Consider the following 24,964-nt stretch of genomic DNA (forward strand, 5'->3'; position numbering starts at 1 on the left):
GTTGTGGAAAGTGACATAGAAATAAAGTTCTTTTAAAATTAACGGAATAATTTCTGCATAATTTTCAAAATTGTATTACATTTTGTGGAGAAAAACAATCAGACATGGAATTTTCAGGCTTATTACCACTGTCTAATGCTGTTTTTCATACCTTTAAGGCAAACATTTTACATTAAAGTAAACACAAAAACTAAACAACTCATGAAGTGAAAACAGAATGTGTGCAGAAATGCAACTGAAATAAATGTTACCTGCCAGCAGTAATGCAGCTACAGAATGATGATGTTTCTTTGCCCTCCACACATCTTTCTCTATAACCTCATGACTATATTCTGAGAGCAAAACCCTATTGAATCACAAGTAACATCTAGAGATGACAGAGTTATTTAAATACAGTGCCTAGCAGCAAATATTATTAAGATGGGCTTTCCTTCCACAATCCTAGCTTCTTTATCGTCTTACACAGAGGTAAAAAGGTGGCAAACAATATTTATGCAAGTAATTAATATATTCTATAAATAGGTAACTCACATAAGATGCCAATAGGTGTCTGTATAATGACAGTACAATGGTTCCATAACAAAAAGAAGAATCACTGGACAACATTGCTTGATTACTCATTTTAAAAGCTAAACAGACAAGAGTGAAATGCGTACTTTCCACAGACTGTTGGTAGAACCTCAGGTGAAAGCTGAATGGTTGAGAGAAAAAGTTTTGGCAGAATTGGCCTATGAGGTGGTGACAGGATCAATTCTGTCTCCATTTCAACATAGGGCTTATATGGAACTGACAAAAAATATATAAATAAATAAATATAAATATTAATAATAAATATTACTAGTGATATCATATTCTATTACTAATTATTGCTTATTAATTATGTTAAATCTTTGCTGATATAAAATTGAAATTTGTAAAATACCTGGTGAGGGTGTCATATTATTTATATCAGAATCAGATAGAGAAGCATGAAATATCTCATGCTGCAATAAACCCAGGTCATCTGTAGGAGATACTACAACAGATACACATTCAAATAAGATTTTTATAGCTAAAAATAAAAAAATAAATCATAATAATCAGACATTTAGATCTGGAAAGTGCCCTGCTTTGCAATTTTTAAAGCTTGTATGTTCGCAAAAATATGTTTAAATTACTCATTGTTACTCATCACTGTTAGTAATTTAATGTTTTTTTCATTTGGTTTGGTACACTTGTTTTAATCCTTTTATATGTAACAGACGTGGTGGGTGACAGGCCACATTTTAAAATGTCATTGAAATGAAGTACAGCTGTATACGTTTATTATTCATCATATTTACATGATAAATATATTTCACAGATACAAAACTGGTTTTAATTGCTAATCTACCTTACCTTTCCTAATAGTGTCTAAAGAAGATTTTTGGTCCTCAATTTGTTCTGTGGGTAGTTTTAGATATTCATTCAGGGCTCTAATGGACATTAAATCTCTCTTCTCATTTCCATTGGTCTTAATTACAACAGGTAGCATCAGGGCCTAAAAATACAGGTTTAAGATGTGTTTAAAAATCTTTATATATATATATATGGTCCTTTGTTGCAATTACTGAACACAACATTACAGAGAAATCCATAACTTAAATGATTTTTAACAACCAAACATTTTTCAAGTTTTGTTCTAATAAATTATATTACATGATCTGGAATCATTTTTAACTCATCAATTTATAGCAATTCACAGCTCTTAATGGACAATAAATTTAAGGTCTTTCCTCCAAGTTATGCTGTCCACTATGGTTAGTTATTCTTTAAGGTTTGCTGCACCTACCCACTGGAAGCCCCTCATCTACAACTATTTGTACTTGCACCTCTCCAACTATTACAAAGCTTAAATCTCCATTTCAGTGTACATTCACTCACTCTTACTACTTCTGGCTATGGATTCTGACCAATTATACATCAAACTTATTTTGTGGGTAGCATAGTGAGTTGTGTTTTTTAAAGTAATGTGCCTATGCGAATGTTACCTCTTCAGTTAAAACAGACTCTTTTCTGAACTCTTCAACAGCTGATTCAAGATCAAAATCTCTGGAAATTTGATCTAGCACAATGTCATATGGCTCACAATGCCTGAAACAAAGGACAAACATGTAAAGCCCAACTATCACTCAGGGAAAAACAGTAGGGAACAAAACAGAACTGAGAAAAATCATCAACATAAAATTAAGTAACAAAAATAAAACTAGGTACATAAAGAAGAACAGTGAATTATTCATTCATTCATTATCTGTAACCGCTTATCCAGCTCATGGTCACGGTGGGTCCAGAGCCTACCTGGAATCACTGGGCGCAAGGCAGGAACACACCCTGGAGGGGGCGCCAGTCCCTCACAGGGCAACATACACACATTCACTCACACCTACGGACACTTTTGGGTCGCCAATCCGACTACCAACTTATGGGGAGAAACCAGAGCACCTGGAGAACTCGGACATGGGGAGAACACACCGAACTCCTCACAGACAGTCACCCAGAACGGGAATCGAAACCACAACCTCCAGGTCCCTGGAGCTATGTGACTGCGACACTACCTGCTGTGCCACCGTACCACCCCGACAGTGAATTCAAAGGAAAAAATTAATTCCACTGCTCTCTGAAAGTATACTGGGTTGCCACCTAGAGACCATGGTGAGAATCACCACTTAGTAAACAGTGGAAATTGAGTACAAAGCATGCCATTAAAGAGGACAAACGAAAATTTATTTTGAGTGCATTAGCACATTAATTTGGGCATTTGGAGTTCCTACACAGGTGGGTAACATTGACCTATTTTTTGCTGTAGATGAACCAAATTAAATAAACTGTTTTAATATATGTAGTAAGAGACTGTCAGTGCAGTAAGATCTTTTTTAGTTATGCACTACAGATTAAGTTCATAGATTAAAGGATTTGTGGTTTCTTCTGCATTAGAACAGGTGTATTCATAGGGCAAGTAAGTATCTCAGGTGTGCTGTACCTATCATAGATAAAGATTCCAGAGTGATGAAGCAGAGGAAATGACACAGGGAGATATTTTAACCGCTGCACCAACATCAGAAACTGAGGCAGCTGACTCATAAACTTTTTCAGAGGATCATGTACTATTGTTTCATCTGGAAGAAAGAGATCTGGGACAAGAAAACAAAAAAAATCACACGTCACACAAATTTAATATATATACTGACTCACATGGGTTTTTATGATGCACCAAAGGTTTTCCTATAGAACTATAAGAATAATTTCATAAAGGGAGGAGATTTAAACCCATGTTGGATGTGAAAATTCTGACCTTGTAAACTGAAACAGGCAGAGTTCACATCCGCCAAACTGAAGGTCTCTCTCCAGTCAGGATTTTCTGATTGCCCTTTCAGCCACAAAAGGTCTTTCTCTGATTCAACACTGTTTTGAGATGAAGGATTTGAGCTGAGCACCACTTCAGCCACATCTGAAACACACACACCAAACCTGCACAAACACAAAATATAAAAAGTAAAAAAAATAAAAAGTAAAACATAAAGAGACTTAGATAATAATTGTATGCAGTAAAAGTTTCTTTAATTAATTATGAATATTACTTACCTTTCCAAAACGTCCAGTGAGCACAGATTGACCTTTAAATCATCCAATACCGACCCAGTTGACTGAAGTCGTGCCATGTTCCTCAAATTTGCTGTAAAAATAAAATTGGCATAAAAACAAAAGCTGTTTGTTTACTTCTTAAGCCTTAATGAGTTTACACAAGCCTATTTTAAAGCTGACAAAACTGCAGGCATCATTCACAGATAATAAGACTGAACAACTTAGGCAAGTCACATGGGCTTTGTTATTATTCCTCAGTTTCTCTTGTATACATATACACATTTACTTGTATGTCACATTACACACAAACTATATTAAGCACAAATGCATGACAATATATTAAATTTTTACATGAACATCCAAGTTTGAAAGTGTGTGAATTTCAAATCATAAAGTGCAATTTTAACTATTGGGTTTTGTCAATGAAAATATATCTAGCTATAATTAAGAGAAAATAATTAACTTCCTACTTTCTCTAAATGATTCAGACCTAAATTATGTTACAGGTATCACAGCAATGCAGAATGATCTATAAAGCTGGTTTTGACAACGCCTATAATACAATGTCTTAAACTTTTCTTCTGACCTCGAGTCCATGGAGTTCTATATGTACTCTGTGGATGAGCTGAGTGAGGGTATATATTCCTGTTGAGCTGAATGGGAACTGGCAGCATCAGTAAATTCATCATGAGTCTGCATCTGGTCGATGCCTGATAGAAAATATTAAAGTCTTATAATATCAGCATCACAATATTACTGTATTACCTCAAAAGATGAATTATTTTCTCCAATAATTCTTCATGTAATGAAATGTATTACAGTGACACCTAGAAATTTTGGGTTGTATCACACATTTTCTACTAAAAAACAACTTAAAATATGGTCAACCCCAAGTTGGGGATTCACTCTGTTTTTTTCAGTGAGTGCAAAACAATCAACTTAAATCTTCATAATAATTGATATTCATTTTTACTCATTTTTAGTTGTGAAAGTTAGTTGTAAAAGTTAATTAAGTGACTTTAACAGAGCCAACACCTTTTTAGTATGTTACCTCATAGCTGTAGTCAACAGCCCTATATTTGATGTTTGAGAACATCACAGCCATCTGACCACACTGTAATACACAAATAGATTTGCTTCTCATCTCTAGACAGAAAAAATAATTGTCACTCAAACTGAGGGAAGACAGGAAAGAGAAATTAAGCAGGCAATCTACTCTTCATCTCTAAAACCAAACAGTGAAACAGTTCATCTCTAAAACCAAAAAACAAATACTTCACATGGAAACAAAAAATCATTTGAATTAAGCAATGTAAGGATGAACTATTTACCATTAATAAGTTACCATTTTTCATCACAGAAAATTTTTTTATTAACTCAGACTTTTTCAGAAGGTTGTGTACTTTTGTTTTATCTGGAAGGAAGATATCTGACACAGAGAAACAGAAAAAAAAATTACGACAAAAATTTGTCTCAGTACATTTTTTCTTTATTTCTGACCCTCTTAACGTGGTGTATGAGTAGCCAGAATTAACTAGTGATAGCTAATTGTTTTTCCTGCTTGTTTCTAGAAGCCCTAATCTTAGACTCACAAATAGTCTGTTAAATATGAGACCAGAATATTGTCTCTGTCCAAAGAAAAGCATGTATCTTCAAAACTGTAGATAATTTGATAGAACGAAAAAACTTACATTTCAATGGACGTTTATGTCGCAAGATCTTATTCCAAGTAATTTTTTCATGAATGGGCCAGTAGCAGTTCTCCACTGTTACTGGTCCATTCATTATAACATTTTCACACAAAACAGCTGTTTTGTTCAAATGATGTAGTAAACTGGACAAACCATTTCAACTTATATATAGATGAGTATGGTAGAACAGCTGTCCACAAACGTGACGCGAATACATGTGTCAGGTTCCTCACATTTATTTATTTTAATAAGAACTTTTGAAGAGAAAAACGTATGTAAAAATAATTAAAAAAAAAAAACGTAAAAAAGTATGTCCTGAAAATGGCATCTACTAAACACAAAAACTGATCATTTAAAAGATGAAACTGTACGTCTGATGTGTTGAATCCCACTTCACAAGTGGTCAAATATTTAGCTAGTGATAGTACTTAGTGATAACGTTAGCGATTAGTGATGGGAATTTTGGCTCTTTTTGGGGAGCCGGCTCTTTTGGCTCGGCTCTTTATGAAGAGCCGGCTCTTTCGGCTCCTAAATGGCTCTTTGTTTTACCACTTATTTCCACTGGTACAGAACAATATTACCTACATTTTACATGACTATATGGACAAAATATTATTGTTCAATATTAAAAATAATAAATAGTGTTGCAATGGCCAATTGTTTTTATGACTGTCTTGTAATAACTCACTGATTGCACTCACACATTCAATTGTATAAATAACTGGATTTTTATTTAAACACCTTAATAAATCACTTGTAAACTCTGAAATATAGCCAATGGAACCCAAAAGGTAGGTATTACAAAATAGCTTATTAAATTATCATCCATTTCTGGGTAATAAAATAAACAAATAGTCTGCAAAGAGCAAAACAGCAGCATTCAACGGTAGTGATTAAAACAACCACAATTGTCAACAAACATTTAACTGATATAACATTTTCTTAAACTATTTTTTGGAAGGCAGATTGACATTCAGGAAAACCCAGTGTCTCAGCTTGTAGGGTTGGAGTGTTGGAACTTGCTAGTTGTTCTCTGATTGGTTGAATGACAAGCCTTAGAAAAAAATGGCTCGGTCTTAGACGGGAACCGGCTCTCATCGTTCACTTACAAGAGCCGGCTCTTTGAACTGGTTCGTTCGCGACCGACACATCACTATTAGCGATAACACGATAATGGCTGACACGACTAGCCGCCTTCCTTTCCCAATACTGCCTAAGTAGAAAGCATTTCGAATGTCTGTACATTTATATTGACCATAGCCACCGCCATTTTTTTGTTTTATTTTTTGCTAAACACTGTATTAGCATATATCATCTCAGTGCTCCTTTTAACTACATGTATTAGTCCATATTCGATTGAAAAATAAATTTGTAGTGATTGGACAAACATACATCAACTACATAAATACTAAAGAAACCGATAAAAAGACATAATTCTGACATTTTTGCACATACGTAAGCCGTTTTATTTCTGGTTCATCCTTTCCCGCCTTGTCATTTCGCGCCTTTTCCCTCCGCCGGCCAATCAAGATTAGAGTCCACTAGTAGGAGTCCTGCACTCAGACTCCTCAGCTGCTGCCGTGTTTATTTATTACAGTTTATTTTAAATTAATATGTTAAATAATCCACACTTAATTGTATTTTAATTCCAAACTGAACCATAAACAGAGAAATTACATTTAATTCAAGGCATATATACTTTGTTCAAATATAAAAACCTCTAAACGTAACATTTTAATCAACATCCATCAATCTGTTCATACAGGCACTTACTTCAGTTCAGGGCCGCGATAACACTGACAGAAAATATAAAGGTTATGTCTGTATTATTTCCTTTTTTTCATGATTAACAATTAAAATTCTTTTTGGACGGTTCATTTTATATAATTTTTAGTTGATAAATATAGTTAAAATGCAACACAACGGTTTCAAATTCAAATAAAATAAGGGATGTATCTAAATAAAAAAAACACGATATTCAGTTTTAACAATAGTAAAATACAATTAAGTAAACATTACAGTCAACAAATCGTTTTTACGGAAGCTTAAAAAATCTAAACCTTTTATTTAACGGACGAAGAGAGGAGCAAAGTTATCCTCAAAAATAAATATTCAAATCATTTTTAAATGTTTTAGAATTAGGTGAAAAAAAGATATAGTTAAAGACTGGTGTATACACCATCCAAGTCTAAGGGATTCATTCATGGAATGCAACCAGAAGAAATTTGCATTGTTCATAAAACACTTTTTAGTAGTCTCTAAAGGTTCATAGGGATGTACTAAGTTTACATCTGCTCTTGAAACCGAAGGTTCATGCTAAAAGTGTCATTTGCCATGACTGCACCTAAGGAAATAAAAAAAATATTCAAAATTTCTCAACGCAAGATTGCAAAGAATTTAGGTTTTTCATAATCTGTTTTATATAATATGGTTCAAAAAACATGGAGAAATCTCATTGAGCGTGAGACACGCGCATTTTAACAAGTTCACACGCTCAGAAATGGTTAACTTCGCCGCACATAAATTAATCATAGAAACGAGTCAAAGGCAGCTACTCCGCACTCCTACAACTATCTTCAATTAGCGACATATCGGCCAATCAGAAAACAGGATTTCCTGTTGCCGGGCGAGGTCTGAAATAGGTTTCAGCTGCAAGCACGCATGCGCAGCGTATATTCTTTGCATTATTTATTATCTTTTTTATGTTTAGATAAGTTTAATTACTGTGTGCGTGTTTACTTATTGTTTGTGTAAGTGTCCCTGCAATCTCAATCCAAGCAAACTTCAGAGCCCTGGTGTAGGGCAAGGCCGATAACCACTGATGAATGTGCATGGCCTTAAAGCCATCAATCACAAATGTAGCCACATAGGCTCTTTCATAAAATCAGTCAATTCTATGCTAAAACTCCCCCATTGTCTCTGACCCCAAATTCATCTCTGATAGTCCAAATGACAGTAAAAATATTTTCTAAAGTCATTGAGGTTTCTGTGCCAAAAACAAAAATTGCCATAAATTGTTATCAGCTAAAGGTGTAAAACCCAACATCTTTCATGCAATGGGGTGCATCCATGCCCACAGCATGGGTCAAGGTAAAGGCATATAATCAAAATTTTGACAGACATATGCTGCCATGAAGGTGAAGGAAAGTCGATATTTATTTCAGCAAAAAAATGCCAGGTCTCATTCTGTAAAGTATGGCTTCATAGAATATGTGTGTTTGACTTTCCTGACTGAAGTCCAGGTCTGCCTCTTATGCAAGATCAGGAAAGAGAAGCATGAGACAACGGCAATCTCAGATCTTCGTGCAGCTTAAGTTTTGTACTAAACACGAATTGGTAAATTTCCACTTTCAAAAATGTTCAGTTAGTGATATAATTTAAATTAAAAAGAGACATGACATTCTTTATAAACCCATTTATTTAAGTTCCAATCAGTCAGATTGTATCAGTTAAGATGTATTCTATTTTTATAATCCATCAAAATTTGACTACCTTCCAGAACCTACAGCAGGCACACACACACACACACACACACACACACACACACACACACACACACACACACACACACACACACACAAAAGAGATAGAGTGGGAGAGAGATACATGAAAGAGGTTAATTTGTGAAAAGACTACATGATGTAGTTAATTAAACATGCAAAATCTGTAACAATAATAAGATTAGGCTCTGACCAACTGCAGCAGTAGCCCAGAGTTGCCATTACACCCAGAGCACCAATAGAGCCAAACGTCAGCATTGCAGACACACTGGTGGAGTATGATGACACTAAATAGAGGAATATGTACATAGATACATTTAAAACAATGTAAAAAACTACTGTATATACAAGTGTTATTTTATTTTACATTTTTATGTATTTGCTAGCACTGAAAATCAGTCAATCACCTCTGGCTTTGGCCCAGGTAGCACAGGACTGCGCTCTAGACTGAAAAAAAAGAAAAGAAAAATAAAACAAAATTATTAGTTTACAGAATAATTTTAGAATCTTTTTCAAAATAAAACCTAACTTGAAAATTTCAGAATTACAAAATGATAGAATTATACATCTATAGCCCCACCAAAGTATTTTCACTCTTTTGTGATTTATTTGTTTCAGAGTTAAATCCCACCTCTCTCCACTGGCAGAGAGTACGCAGTATGACATAGTAATTTCTCCCTCTTTCAAGTGGAGCATTGTAGTATTCTCCATAAAGCTGACTGTCTCCAAGTTTGAAGTCCACATTCTTCCCAAGATGTTTCAGCTCTAGCTCAGCTGCAATATATTCACCGCCACAACTTCTCCGAGCCACAAGAGACAAGCCACAATCAAACACCAACACACCCTCCACTGGCAACACAATCACCTGATACACACTGGGGATAGATACACACAAACACAAAAACACCATTCCTTCATATTCACTGGGAATAAACACATTCAATTTGCCATCTTTTAATTGCCTTAGAAAGTATCAGTGCCCCTTATTTCTAAAATTAGCATTATGGAAATAAGGGGTCGTCACAATGTTTACCCATAAGTAACACCTAACTACATGATCTAATTATTCACTGAGTTTTCTCACCATATCAGGTCCAATGTGCTGGCAGTCCTGCGTAACCTGAGGATGGGTAACTGAGTGTCCACCTCACTGTACGTGACCTCAGGTGTGGGAGGCACTGGGAGGAAACATAAACGTGATTCATTTATTTATTTCTATTAATATTCATATTAATCAATTACACCATAGGTCCCAAACCTCTAACATGTTTTTTACTGAGACACAATGGAGGTTTAAATTGATATATTATTGTCTAATGTGCATTAGACATTTATAAGAATTATAAGTCAGAAATGTCCAGAAAACATGGGATGTTGTGGAAGATGTAAATTATAATAAATTTTGTATTTTTATTACTTTATTTTTGTCAACAACGGGAGGCACGGTGGTGCAGCAGGTAGTGTCGCAGTCACACAGCTCCAGGGACCTGGAGGTTGTGGGTTCAATTCCCGCTCCGCGTGACTGTCTGTGAGGAGTTGGTGTGTTCTGCCTGTGTCTGCATGGGTTTCTTCCGGGTGCTCCGGTTTCCTCCCACAGTCCAAAAACACGTGTTTTTGGAAGTTGGATTGGTGACTCATTGCTAGGTGTGAGTGTGTGTGTGTTGCACTGTGAAGGACTGGCACCCCCTGCAGGGTGTATTCCCGCCTTGTGCCCAATGATTCCAGGTAGGCTCTGGACCCACCGCGACCCTGAACTGGGTAAGCGGTTACAGATAATGAATGAATGAATGACTATTACAATGTGTTCATGTTGCATGACCTATTTACTGAAATCAATAAATGAGGATTTATATTTTTTGCTAAATTAAACGCTGAATAAGTGTCTGGCAGTGACTGGCAGCAGACCGGCTGACAGTTTATCCAATGGAGTGTACAGTGATGATGAAGTGTGTGTGTGTGTGTACCTGGAATGCTGGTGTTCACAGTGATAGTAGATGTGTCTCCAGTATACTGTGCAGTGACAGTGATGGTGTAGTTTGTTGCTGGTTGAAGGTTTAAACATAGACTGTGTTGAGGATTTACAGAGCTGAAGAGTTTCCTCTGTCTGTCACTGAACGAAGGATCAAAGTCTCTCTGTCCCATAAGTAACACCTAAAAATATAAACACACGCACAGTCATTTTTTTTTTAAACCTATATTTTGTCTAAATTTCACATTTACGTGTGTAACTATTTCCCCACATTTTTTTTAATCTCTAAGAATTTAACCCCCTTATTTTGATGGGCAGTACGGTTGCCAACAAGTAGTGTCATAGTCACAGAGCTCCAGGACCCTGCGTTGTAGATTCAAAGACTGCCTCAGCTCACTGTCTCAGCATACCGGGGAAAACCCAGGGGCTCCAGTTCCTCCCACAGTCCAAAAACATGCTTGTAGGTGAACTGGCAATTCAAAATGACCATATGTGTGAGTGAGTGTTAGTGTGTGGTGCTATGTAATGGACTGGTTCCCTGTTCAGGGTGTGTTCCTGTGCTCAGTGATTGCAGATGGGCTCCAGACCCACTGCTATTTTGAACAGGATAAAGCAGTTACAGAAATTGATTGTATTAATGTTTTTGTTTCTGTTATTTTAATAGAAGCAAACATTAAAAAGCTTTGCCCTGATAAGCTCAAAATGCAAATCAAGCTTAAATGTGAACATAAGCTTCCCCTTATTGTTATTTATATGAACTGTTTGTGAAGAAGACATAATTTGTTTATTTTGATATAAAAAAATTAAGCAGCAGCTTCGATGCAGGCAGTTTATTTCTTAATGCGAGATATTCAGTGTCAAGCAGATACACGGGGCTGAGTTCACTTGAAGGGTGCACGTCTAACAGCAATATCTAGGAAGTATCAGATCAGGACTCGGTATCAGCAGATGCTCAATATTAAAAGACTCGAATCAGGATCAGGAAGTCACTAATACTTTGACATTATATTTCATTATGGTTTCATAACATTGTATCTCACCACTTCTTTTAGGCATATTGAGATATGAGTTCGCCCAGCAAACAGACTGCATGGAAGACAGTCTCACACATCACAGGAAGACTGGGTGAGATTGAACTGATGTTGGCTGAAAAGCAGTGCTGAGTTAGTGGAAGCAAAAGTTAGATGTAAGCTGCTGTAGTGTTCAGAATTTTTGAGAATATTATGAATGCAATTGAGTATAAACCTACAGCTGTGTTTTATTTGTTGTTCACTGAGAAAGAGTAATAATATTAAGGAACTCACTCTGAACTGCTCACTGTGGCCTTCTGTTTCTGAATCTGATCTCCAGCGTAGACATCTCTTATTAAACACCATCAAACCCTTCACAGCAAACTCCACCTCTGAACCACATAGTTAGTCTCAATGAGGTCATTATAATAAAAAACAACTTCAAGAAACACACAAATAATATGAAACATATATAAATATCCTCCAAGTACAAAATTAGGATATATGCTAATCAAATTATTGTAATACATATAAAGAATTTTTGATTTCAGCTGGGAAAAACTGTCATTGAAAGTGTTCACGTGTTTGTTGTACCTCTGCAGTGCAGAGTGGCCACCTGCCATCTTCCAGTCACATCACACACTGATATGTGACTTCCTGAACGACTGTAGTACCTTTTGACACAGCGATGAAAGACCACTGTGCCATTTTCCCACAGAACCTCAGTGTGAGGAACAGAAGGAACTGGCCCACAGAACGCTGAGTGGGGAGAACACACTGTTTAATTACTCGTTTATTTCAGCTTATAGATCAAACACATCTGTCTATACAAAGAGCCCAAACCTATGTATTTATATAACAGCAGTTTCTATGCAGGTGATCTAGTATTGCTAGTTACAGTCTGTATTTGCAGCACTGTAACATTGTCATCTTCCAGTCACATCACACACTGATATGTCACTTCCTGCAAAGCTGTAGTATCCTTTAACACAGCGATGGACGACTACTGTCCCATTCTCCCACAGAACCTCAGTGTGAGGAACAACAGGAACTGACCCACAATTCATACACATTGTAATTAAGGAGCCTGGGAGTAGAAAATGGAATGGGGCATTTCTAAATAGTAGGATGGTGTTGTTTCTACTTTATATAAACAAATTATGCTCAGCTCCTTTCTGACAGTATATTAAACTTTTATGAAGATAGATGTAATTAACATCAGGGGCTCTAGAGTGGTGCAACTGTCTGTTCTCCCCAACACCATTTGTTTTTTGAGTTTTAATCTTACAATGATGCCATACCTATCTCTGAGTGACAACTTCAGCTGAGCTAGAAGGAAAACTGAGAAATTTGAATGTAGTCGAATATTAAACTTAACTGAGATTCAGAATTAACAGTATGGATAATTAGGAGAACTTTTGACTAAACTGAGTTAAAAATATTGAAGTACTGAGTCATCGTATTGTTCTAAGATAAGAATGATGTTTTTTAAAGGCCTGTAACTGATTTCGTGTCTGTTTTACCTCTGCACAGCAGGGTGGCCACCTGCCATCTTCCAGTCACATCACACACTGATATGTCAGTTCCTGCAAAGCTGTAGTATCCTTTAACACAGCGATGGACGACCACTGTCCCATTCTCCCACAGAACCTCAGTGTGAGGAACAACAGGAACTGGCCCACATAACGCTGGATGGGGAGAATAAACACACTGTTTATTTACCTTTTTATATAAGCTTACAAATCAGAGACAAAGCATACTAACACAGCATACCAACAGACCAAACATATGTATTCACATAGCAGCAATTTGCATGTAGGCGAGTTAGTAATAGTTTCTACCCTTCCAGAATGGCTTTAGGTTGAAAGTTGTAATATTCTGTGAGGATTTGATGGCATTCAGCCATATGTTAGTGCTAGGTGAGTTCTTGAACAAAAAACCTTGAGATTACGCTTGGCATTTGCATGGGTACCTAAAAACAAATTATAATTATTTATAATTCAATCAGATTTTGTACTTGTGGATAGTGCAGTATAGAAGTAGGCTGCCACAGTCAGGAATATGGAAAACAAAAACAATGCACTGTTGCCACCTCCTGGTGATTCTTCTGAACTGCCAGTGGTACGTATGTAAGGATATTCATTCATTCATCCATCCATCCATTATCTGTAACCGCTTATCCAGTTCAGGGTCACGGTGGGTCCAGAGCCTACCTAGAATCATTGGGCGCAAGGCGGGAATACACCTTGGAGGGGGCGCCAGTCTTTCTGTAACAATATTTTACTCCGCAAATAGCATTTGAACAAATGAGTATTGTAGTTCTACTTGTGTTATTATATAGTATATCATTAAAAATATTGTAAACAATTAATGTAAGTAAATTAGTATATGTGCCCCCTGTTTTGACTGAAACTGTAAAGTTATACAAGGACAAAAAAGGACAATTCTTACTCTGAAAAAAAAGAAACAGGAAATAACACACTAATGAGCATATTGCACATAAAACGTAAGGAGGAGTTTGTGTCTATGTGTGTACCTCTGCATGTGATGGAGACGTTTTCCCAGGTCCCCTGGGTGGTGCAGGTAGAGTGTGTTTTCTGCCCCTGCAGGTGAAGCCCCAAGGGGCAGGAGTATGTGGCCACACTGCCTGGGGCACAAGAGCCATCCCAATGGAGTACAGCAGGGGGAAGCAAGGAGGGGGTTCCACAGCAAATCTCTATATAACACCACTGTTTTCATCAGGCACACTTCTGTTATATTCACTTCATTTTAAAATAAATTATGCCCTTGGTGAACATCCACTTAATGGAAAAAGTTCTGCTCTATTCTGTAGTGAACATTCCCATATTAGGATATTAGGATTGGAACATTTCCATATTAGGAAGTGAGTGAAAGTATAAAAGAGGTGTTTTGTTCTGACAGGATAACTATGGTTTATAAAATAGGTGTCCACAGTTCAGTGAAATATAGTATCAGGTTAGTTTAACTAATAAATGAGGCGTAAAAGTAGAAGATTAGTGTTTCTAATAGTAGCCATTAAGAGGAAGTAAAAAGTTGGGTTTTTAACAGAGTTGTGGAAGTTTAACAGTGAGTGGAAGACAAAAAGGGGGTTTATAATAAAGCAGCCAGTATGTAGATGTAAATAGGTGATGACGCTAATAAAATAAACAGTATGTGGGAGTAGAAGGGGGTGTTTCTAATGAAGTAGTCAAGGTGTAGGAGCAGAAGGGGATGTTTTTAAAAAAGCAGCCAGTTAGTAAAAGCAAAAAAGTAGTAGTTTCCAATAAAGTGGCCAGTGAGTTGGAGTAGAATTTAGACTTTTTTTTTAAATATAAATTTGCTGGGGAGTGAGCTCCATGAATGAACAGGGCTTTCCGATAAGGTTTCTGTTTTTCATACAAACCAATTATCATAAACACTGGGACATATTGTGAAATGAAATAAAAATAAGAATTTGTGATTTGGACCTTTAATTATCTGACAAAAGCACAAAGAAAACATTTCCAATTATTTACAGACCGATTTAATGGTTCTGTAGCAGACACTGGGTGGGTCTGGGACAAACAGGGAGCTCCCAGCAAGCTCTGCAGCTACCATGTTTGGTTTCGGGGGTTTTGTATATGTTGAAATGTTATTTGATGTGTAACCTTGTATCTGTGGCAATTTCTTAGTGTGTTGCAGGCATCAAATTCAAAATCTGATTGTATATACAAAATACAGTCCAAATTCTTTGTACTTTTCTCAGTTAAATAAAAGTTTAAGAGAACCATCTGTATAACCTGTGTGTGCCTATGAGCAGTTTGTGTAAATTTGTATGTACCTTCACAGTGCAGGTGAACTGGACTCCACTGGCTGCTGGAGCCACACACAGACACACTGTCCACACTAACACTGTGATATCCATCCACACACTCGTAAAAAGCCATGGAACCCAGAGAAGTTTCACCATCCCAGGACAAGACAGTGTGGGGGAGAGGGGGAGGGCCACCACAGTCTACCTCTAAATACAAACATTTACATGAATACACACATACAAACAAAGCAGTCTAATTTGATATATGCATACACACGCTCACACACAAACACAGATCCAAAGTCCAAAGTTTGGCAACACCCATTTTTTGACATCTTATTCTAAGGATAAACACATAGAAATCAAGGCCAGTTCTACTATAAAGACCTCTGTATTTAAAAAATTATTAAAGATAACAATGCTTCCTTTATATGATTTTTTTTAATTTAAATATTTATGAATAATCAGCAAAGAGAAGTTAAAAACTAGATGTCATTTGGCAACATTTCGCAGACAGTGAACACACACAAGTGCACAGGTGTTTGTTGAGGTGCAATGTTTTCTACATAGAGTGCATATTTGTTTATATATTTCCCTTTTATATTAAGCTTATGTCTTGTCTGTGATAATGTGACTACAATATCTGTGCTTTTGCCAAATGTATACACTTGCACATCTGAGCTTGGAGGAATGCAATCTCATTCAGCTATGATTTCCTGTTGTACAGTCTGAATGACAATAATGTTCACTTTGACTTTGATAATGTAATATGTATGTGTGTGTGCGTATGTGTGTGTGTCTGTGTGTGCGCATGTGCAGTTATACCTCGACACAGAAAGTAAGGAATGCTCCATGATCCTCTTCTGGAGCACACAGACACTTCCTCTGTCCCAATATTAAAGAAACCGTCACTGCATTTATACTGAACCTCTGAACCAATTTTAGTGAGACCACTCCATAACATTACAGCATGGGGGAACGAGGGGGGGATACCACAATGTATCTCTAAACACAGACACAGACACACACATAGACAGAGTTAAATGTGTCCTACTAATTTAAACAGGGCACAAGTTTATTACTTGCTTGGAGAACCAGAATAGACAAACACACACACATTCTCAACAGAAACACAATAATTTGATATTATTTGGGAATAAAAAAAATCATACTGATCATACAAATAATAAAAGTCCATTGTATTTGGAATCACTTTACTTTAAATTACACTAAAAGTTAAGAATGCATTTTGCTTTCTTCTGTAAAGTATCTTGTACCAATAGTGATTATACACAATGTGTCCAAAGGTTTGTAGACATCCCTAAAAAAACACTCTGGAGAATCTGCACCTAATCCTAAGGTTACCATGACCAGTGCCCATTGTGGGCTAGGAGAGTATAAAGCCCCACAGTACTGGGCGGTGGGACAGTGCAACTGTGTTCTCTGGAGGAATGGAGCTAGTTCTAGCACCTTTGAAATGAGCTTTCAGTGGTGTTTGTGATCCAACCTATTCATACAACAACAGTTCCTGACCTCACGAATGTTTATGTGGATTAAATTATTCATTAAATGCTCACAGCAATTTTACAATATCTAGTTTAAAACTTTGCCAGACACATACAGTTATTGCAGCAAAAGGCGTCTCCTTTATATGCTTCATTTAAGAAAAAAACGTGTCTACAAACTCTTGGACATATGGTACACATTGCATTTTGCACACTGGCATGCTTTTATGATCCTGCAGGGTCATAAGCTAAACCAGGTTAGACCAGCACAGAATATGATATTTGGCTGGTCTTTGGGAAGAGATAAGAACCATTACCTCTGCAGACGAGAGAGGGTTTACTCCAAGAACCGTTCTCACTGCACACAGACATATTCTTTCCCTCTGCAGGATAATAACCTTCACTACAGTAATACAGCACAGTGGAGTTAAACCGCACATCTCCGCTCCACAGACGTACACTGTGGGACACAACTGGGGGATCCTCACACACAATTTCTACACACACACACACACACACACACACACACACACACACACACACACACACAAATAGATAGAGATATGATATGATGTATAGAAAGAGTGTATATCATCATTGTCAGAATAAAACCTTAATCCCTTGGTTTAATTTTTGACAGAATTTGAAAATACAAGTAGGCCTTGGATGGAAACTGAAGCACACGAAGGAAACACAGATTGGGGTTCGAACACACAACCCCAGGTCCCTGGAGGTGTGTGAGGCAAAGCGTAAATTCATTTAAATTAAAAGTAAAGATTTTTAAAACTATACAAAATTTTGTTCTGACAGGATTATTATGGTTTATATTTTATGTCTTTTTTGTGCATCTGAAATCCATGAGAACTGCTCGTTTTGTGTGAGTTTATGCATGTGTTTGTGTGTGTGTGCACCTTTGCAGCTGAAGTATGTGTGTGTCCACTGTCCTTGTGAGTTACACAACATCTCTCCTGAACCCTTTGCTCGATATCCAACTTCACACTCATATACCACTTCAGAGCCCATCTTACTACTGCCATCCCATAATGCTACAGCATGAGGGAGGAGAAGGGGAGGACCACACTGGATCTCTGACATACACACAAACACTCACATGTGAACCATATATTTTACAAAGGTGAAAACAACATATCCAAAAATTACAAGCAACCACTGAAAATGTGTGTGTGTGTTTAAACATACTGCTAAATAGCATACTGAGGTAATACTATGGGCTCCTAATAGATAATAATAATAGATGACAGAGATAATAAAATAATAAAATAATAAATTGTACCTGTACACATGAAGTTGATGTGATTCCAGGTTCCAAGTGCAGAACACACAGATGTGTTCTGGGTTCCAATGTTAAAGAACCCCTCCAAACACTTATAGCTCACTATGGAGCCCACCACAGAGAGACCCTCCCAGAAACGCTCCGAATGGGCTAGGAGCTGTGGTTCTCCACAGTTCAGCTCTACACAGGGAACCGTCTCTGTTATACACTAATTCACACACTAACTACAACCTGTTATAAGCTTTTACAAGCAGATTTTAGGAGTCACTATTGGCAGGTATTAACAGTTACAAGCTTTGACGTTATGAGCAGTTATGGCCATTTAGAGGTATTACAAGTATTTATTAGAAATTATGAGCAGTGCCATTACAAGCAGTTAAAGGCAGCTAAGAGCGAATACAATTTTTTATGAGCAGCTGAGTTCTTATGAGCAGAAATGAACCGTTTTATTTTCATCCTGATATCATAAATGATCAATGATATAGCATGTTATACAAAACCCATTTCCAAAACAGTCAGCACAAAAATATAAAGGCAAAATCTAATGCAATGATGTGCAAATACCTAAATGAAAACATAACAAAAAATCTATTTTGAAACTGAGATATTGTATTGTTTTTTGAAAAATATATTCTTATTTTGAACATTTAAAACTGCGGATTTTCAATTGCTGTAGTTTTGAAACTGAAAAATTGTGGCATTCATGACAAATAGGATTTCAGATGCACAGTAGCTCAGGGTCTCCATTTTAGTGTTTATTATTTCATAAAGGTCTAGACTTCTAAAGCATCTGGAATCTTTTACTAAGGAGCCATGCTGTTGTAATCCATGCAGAATGTGGCTTGGCCTTGTGTTATTAAAATAAGTGAGGCCTTCCCTGAAAAAGACATTGTCTGAATGGCAGCATGCTGCTCCAAATCATGTACATACATTATACTCATGCCATGTGCAAAACATGCATCCCCATACCATCATGGAGGCTACTTTTGAACTGTACACTTACAAGATGGATGGTCCCTGGCTGCTGGTAGATGCAGAATCCATGATGTCCTAAAACTATTACAAATTTAGATGTTTTTTAAACAATTTTTCCCCATTCACCTGAGTCCATCTTAAATGAGCTTGGGCCCAGATTCATCGGCTGTGTTTTCTTTTGTTCTATTACTATTATTGTGTTTAATTAGTTGCACAGCATAGCATTCTCTTTTTATTTACATTTTTTATAGTGTCTTTTCTGGAAATGGATTTGTATTATTTAATATTATGAGCAGTTATTACTTATCATTGCTTGACTGAGTGCTGTCCCAGAATCAATGTTAACGTTACATCTGTGTCATTGTTTGTTTGTTTGTTGCATACCTTCACAGCGAATTTTGGGGTGGCTCCACTGTCCATCAGCTTTGCAACTTGAGGTGTTTCCTCCTTCTCCTCCACCTCTTCCATTTCTCCACACATATCCCTTAGAACATTCATATCTCACCACACTCCTAAACACTGTAGACTCTGAAAACTGCACAGTGTGAGGAACAGTGGGAGGAGGACCACAGTCTACAACTACACATGCAAGCAAGCACACACACACACACACACACACACATGCAAACACACACATAAACAGAGTAAACAAAGATATCATACAGAGAATACACACTCTACCTTTACGAAACATGGTAACACTTTACACTTGTGAATTGCTCATAAAGCAACATAAAGCCTTTTAAAACAACTAACAATTTACATAACGATCTAAAAAAAACTAACAAGACTTCCTAAAATGAAATTAACTGAAGTAGCCTGTATGACAACTGAAAAGTTTTGAATTAACACAATGTATTCATTCATTCATTCATTCATTGTTTGTATCTGCTTATCCAGTTCAGGGTCACAGTGGTTCCAGAAACTACCCGGAATCACTGGGCCCAAGGCAGGATCATACCCTGAAGAGGGCGCCAGTCCTTCACAGGGCAACACACACACACACTTGAGCCTTCCAACATGTGTTTTTGGACCGTGGGAGAAAATCAGAGCACCCGGAGGAAACCTACATGGACCCGGGAGAACACACGAAACTCCTCACAGACAGTCACCCGGAGTGGGACTTGAGCCCACAACCTCCAGGACTCTGGAGCTGTGTGACTGCGACACTACTTGCTGCACCAAACACATTGTATTATTATTATGATTATTATTAACATGAAAATAATAATAATGCAAGTATAAAAATAAACATTTGTGAATTGTCTCAGAATACAGGATTCACAGGAAATATTATTAAGATAACTTCTCATGTATTTCATCATTGATGAGGTTCAGCTGATTGTGTTTTGTGATTCCGTTTGTGAGCTTTTGGTGTTAATTTGTACACACTTTGGCAGTAGGCAGAGTCTCTTTGTGGATGAAACGTTCCTAATCCATTCCGAACTTTGTATCCAGTTTGGCAGAAACAAGAGAAATCCCCCTCAGTGTTTATACACACTCCACCTTCCCCACACACATGCTCTACTTCACACTCGTTCACATCTGAAAAAAGAAACACAGGTAAGTGCTTGTTTAAAATAACACAAGGCTCCTTTTCAGTCTGAGGTTAAATAAAAAATTAACCAAGAAAAAAAAATGTAGTGGCTTGCAACAGGTCTAAACATCTGTATATATATATATATATCAGTAAATTGGAAGTAGGGCCGAAGGATACATTCATATATTCATTCAGTCATTGTCTGTAACCACTTATCCAATTCAGGGTCCCGGTGGGTCCCAAACCTATGTGAAAGGCAGGAACAGTCTGCTACAAAGTTAATGCCAAATTTAAATGATTATTTAAATGATCCAATATGTTCTATCTCACCTAATTCTACCCCTGTAGAACAGCAATCAGACATCACCAGTTCATGCTTGTAAATAATTTTGAAATAGTTTTTCTTTTTCTCACCACGGCAGAAGGTGCCGTCATTGGGGATGAAGTTGGCCATGTTGTTGGATGGAGTGTAGCCCTGAAGACAGGTGCAGTAGTAGCTGCCAAATGTGTTGTGACACACTGTGTGATCTCCACAGATTCTGCCCAGCTGACACTCATCCTTATCTAAAAATAAACAAAACAGTTACAAAAAGTAATAAGTATAAAACACTGGTTACATGTTCAATCCCCAGGGATGCCACAGATATCTGTAAGCAGGATTCCACAAGAGATCACCATCCACATCACTCAGCACACTGCTATTCAATATAGGCATTTGTTAGCTTATATAACAGAACTGGGCAGTTAGTGCTCCCCTGGTGTTAGTGTTATTAACTATAAGGGTGTTATAAAATGGCAGTTTGAAAAGAGATTTGTTTTTAAACCTATTAAAAATAAATAAATAAATAAAAATAAACCTGCTGAGTCTCCCCTATTTCCACTTTTAGAGAGTGACCCCATCTCTAAATGCATAGATGAATGAGAATTAAATAATTAATTAATTATGAATGAATGAACAGGTGAATGATATGCTGAAGGAATGAATGAGTGAAAGAAAATCAATATGTGTGTAAGAGAATGAGTGAATGAATACGTGTAAGCGGATTCAAACCTTGGCAGTGAGTTCTCCCGTTTCCTACAAAGCCATACATGCAATTACACACTTTCCCTCCAGAACCGTCAGTTTTCTCCTCACACGTAGCGTTAGCATGACAGGATGCACACACATCCATATCTGCTACTAGAGAGAGAGAAAGAGAGAGAGGTATTAGGTTTGTACAGTAATTAATTAATACACATGAGGGAATTGAGATGCTATGAGATATTGTCACAGACATTGGTTAGGATCCTATATCATACACGTAGATGATGAAGTTATTTCTGTTTAAAATACATTGTGATCAAGAACAGCAGAGAAAAATAAAATATGTGAGGTTCATCGACTCAAATTTATCACGGTCCACAATCCGTGTACCTTTCGTTAATTGGTTTTCCATTTCTAATCCTGCAACAGAAAAACGGAGAGCGACCCATTACCCTATTTTGTATGTTATCAAAAGTACCACCCCAGTAAACAATTAGCCGTTGATACAACGTTGAAATAACGTAATGACTGCCGTCTAATCAACGTTCTCTTAAGGTTGAAAATGAAAGTTGAAAAGACGTCCAAACACAGACATTGAAAAGACGACTATTAGACGTGTTTTGGACGTCCATTGACGTTATTAATTGGTCCCGAAATAAATCACTTGTATAAAATGCGTTTTGGACGTCCACTGACGTTATCGATTGGTCACCACTTAACTAACTTATTAAGGTGGATTTTGGACGTCCATTGACGTTTAAAATATGTCCTTGACGGACAGACTACTTTTAGACCTATTTTGAACATCCAGGGACGTTCCCTGTTTACTGGGACAGAATGTAGATTTTGTTTTTTTCTTTTCTTTTCTTCCAACGCATCAAAACAAAAATGCGGAGAATATTAAAATCTGATATATTTTGATATATATTTCAGTTCACTATAAACTGATATTTGGTATCTTCATACCCAACAGGAAGACAACAGATACGTGTCTGACAAACGTCACCACTTATCATTAGCCTTAGAACACCCTCCCCCGGACACCCGTGTCCCCAGTGTAACTTTGAAATCTCTGCATATGTTACCCGTCCTTGACCATATTTCTAATTAAATCGTGAAATAGGTCAAGTATGTTCATCTTTAATCTACCAGCACAATAAGTTCCGTTTCAAAATATATGGCGCCATTAGTGTTAAATACTTCCGGTTCTGGCTAAAATCTGCAGCCCAAACCATAACTGGCCACAAGCAAGAATGAAAAAAAGTCGTTATTTTAATTTCTATTAGCTCATAATCATTTTTCATATTTTGTTGTATTTCGTTTCAGTATGTTGTAGAAAACGGTTTGTTTTCCTTAAATCAATAATATTTAAATCGTTCAAAACAGGGAAATGGGTCATTCTCCGTTTTTCTATCGCAAGATCAGAAATGGAAAACAAATTAATAAAAGGTACACGGACCCCGTGTGTACTATACGTACATTTGTTTAAATAAAACAGTAGATAAGCTACATTTTGTGTATCAGAAACATTTTGCTTTTTAGCACGAGGTTTAGCTTGAGCTGAAACTGATAGCAACAGCAGGACTTTCTCAAGTATGTGTGTGTGTGTGTGTGTGTGTGTGTGTGAGAGAGAGAGAGAGAGAGAGAGACCTGTAAAAAGAGAGAATGCCATTGTAATGAAGATGAGTGTGAACAGCGCTGCAATTTTCTTCATATCTGCTGCTTTCCTCTCATCCCACGTTCCCTGGGTAACAGTTCTACATCCTCTTCTTTCTCTCCTCTTTCTAGTGTTTCTCTGGAGTTGGAGATGTCCTACCCCTATTCTTCTTTTTCTATTCAATTTCTTGTTCTTCTCATTTTCTTCTTGAGGGCTGAACATATGCTACTCTTTTTCCACTCTTCCCCAGCTGAATGATAGACAGATGTTACTTTCCTCTTAACACTGCGGAATGGAGATGTCCTCTTCCATTCTTTCCCTCCTTTCTCGAGAGAGATCCTTCTATTCCTCTCTTTCTCTCCTCTTCCTCCTGAGGGATGGAGATAGCACACCATAGGTTAACAGTCCTCTCAGTGAATATTCAGACGCTTGTGGTTTTCAAAGACTTCAGTGTGGTGTTTCTGATATGTTCAGTTACACCACTATTACGCCACAATCAGGGAATAAACTCTCTGCAGAGTCATGGTAAGGGTGTTTGTGTGTGATTGTGGTTATTTTTGGCTATTGTCTATCAGCTCTGCCAAAAAGGCGTCTATTTTAATCCTTTACACATCCAGTTTCAGCTTCAGTTCTTGGCTTAAGTCCACTCTGTGGACTGATTACTAGATATTGTTTAAGTGTAGCATTTGAATAAATTCCAGTGACAGTGTTGAAAATGTCTATTAATTTATGCTTAATATTAATCTGTGTCTGGGAAAATTTTCCTGTGTCTTTGTTTTATAGTGAAACAGAAAGTAATAGCTATGACCTACAGAAGTAACAACACTTCGTAAACTGTTTAAAGAAAACACTTTAATCTTGTTACATAAGAACAATTTTCACAATGAATGGACCAACAAACATGATCAAAAATGATTAAAATATATAGAATAAGAACATTTTCAATACACTTCCTTTCAAAACTAGTTTTTTGTGTGGTTTAGTTCTAGAAGTGATATTAAATATTTAACATGTGTAGCACATGTGTATGTGTGTCTCATGTCTTGAAAGTGTAAAACACGTGTGTTTGTGCATGTTCTGAAATGACCCACCTCTTGAGCAAAAACAGATGTCCTGTAAAACACACAGAAAAAGAAACCGTAATCTACAAACTAAAAACTGTTCATTGGATCCAGACTAAACACTGACCTAGGCAACAATTTGAGCTTGTAATCCACACTGAGCCACATTAAGCCCTGGGCCTGTGATCCAGACTAGACACAGATCCAGCATAACCCTGATCCAGATTAAACACTGACTCAGAAAGAAGTTTGTTCCAGACTAAACAGAAGTCCTGGCAAATTTCTGATCTAAACTAAGCCTTGATCCAGACTAAAGGACGTTTAGAGTCCTGCTAGGGTCAGAGC

General features: G+C 37.0%; 2 protein-coding genes across 7 annotated transcripts in view; both read right to left on the bottom strand.

The window, feature by feature from the left end:
* Positions 1-6,856, bottom strand: part of LOC136677040 (protein shortage in chiasmata 1 ortholog-like) — a 46,321-nt gene extending 39,465 nt beyond the window's left edge. For 4 of the 6 annotated variants that reach the window (XM_066654398.1, XM_066654400.1, XM_066654401.1 and 1 more), the window contains exons 1-11: positions 4,932-5,029; positions 4,652-4,746; positions 4,187-4,310; positions 3,601-3,691; positions 3,311-3,486; positions 2,999-3,149; positions 2,010-2,112; positions 1,378-1,519; positions 923-1,015; positions 657-786; positions 252-346 (exon numbers count right to left, since the gene is read on the bottom strand). In XM_066654398.1, the coding sequence (XP_066510495.1) occupies positions 252-346; positions 657-786; positions 923-1,015; positions 1,378-1,519; positions 2,010-2,112; positions 2,999-3,149; positions 3,311-3,486; positions 3,601-3,691; positions 4,187-4,310; positions 4,652-4,744 (1,198 nt within the window). In that variant the 5' untranslated portion in view covers positions 4,745-4,746; positions 4,932-5,029. Of the gene's footprint in view, positions 1-251; positions 347-656; positions 787-922; positions 1,016-1,377; positions 1,520-2,009; positions 2,113-2,998; positions 3,150-3,310; positions 3,487-3,600; positions 3,692-4,186; positions 4,311-4,651; positions 4,747-4,931; positions 5,030-6,746 lie in introns of those variants that run through there. The other 2 variants (XM_066654399.1, XM_066654397.1) reach the window with 2 other exon arrangements.
* A 1,849-nt stretch (positions 6,857-8,705) lies between these two features.
* LOC136677156 (sushi domain-containing protein 1-like) lies at positions 8,706-23,751 on the bottom strand. Its single transcript, XM_066654594.1, has 20 exons — positions 23,552-23,751; positions 21,929-22,057; positions 21,292-21,441; positions 20,730-20,882; positions 19,722-19,916; positions 18,363-18,542; positions 17,980-18,156; positions 17,386-17,565; positions 16,389-16,568; positions 15,591-15,770; positions 14,307-14,486; positions 13,294-13,458; positions 12,365-12,529; positions 12,065-12,162; positions 10,756-10,942; positions 9,876-9,969; positions 9,423-9,666; positions 9,199-9,238; positions 8,985-9,078; positions 8,706-8,793 (listed from the first exon to the last, which is right to left on the bottom strand). Exons 1-20 carry the CDS (start codon positions 23,613-23,615, stop codon positions 8,769-8,771), a joined length of 2,880 nt encoding a protein of 959 aa, XP_066510691.1. The 5' UTR covers positions 23,616-23,751; the 3' UTR covers positions 8,706-8,768.
* Between the last annotated feature and the right edge of the window lie 1,213 nt (positions 23,752-24,964).

Source organism: Hoplias malabaricus, chromosome X2 (assembly GCF_029633855.1).
Source record: "Hoplias malabaricus isolate fHopMal1 chromosome X2, fHopMal1.hap1, whole genome shotgun sequence".
NCBI lineage: Eukaryota > Metazoa > Chordata > Actinopteri > Characiformes > Erythrinidae > Hoplias > Hoplias malabaricus.

What these genes read in the sequence shown, in the direction of transcription:
- LOC136677156 (XM_066654594.1), bottom strand. Translation starts at nt 23,615, where the DNA reads ATGAAGAAAATTGCAGCGCTGTTCACACTCATCTTCATTACAATGGCA. An exon ending in GGCCACCCTGCTGTGCAGAG is followed by an intron (nt 12,530 to 13,293) that starts GTAAAACAGACA and finishes CTCCCCACTCAG; the next exon opens with CGTTCTGTGGGCCAGTTCCT. An exon ending in GGCCACTCTGCACTGCAGAG is followed by an intron (nt 12,163 to 12,364) that starts GTACAACAAACA and finishes TATGTGGTTCAG; the next exon opens with AGGTGGAGTTTGCTGTGAAG.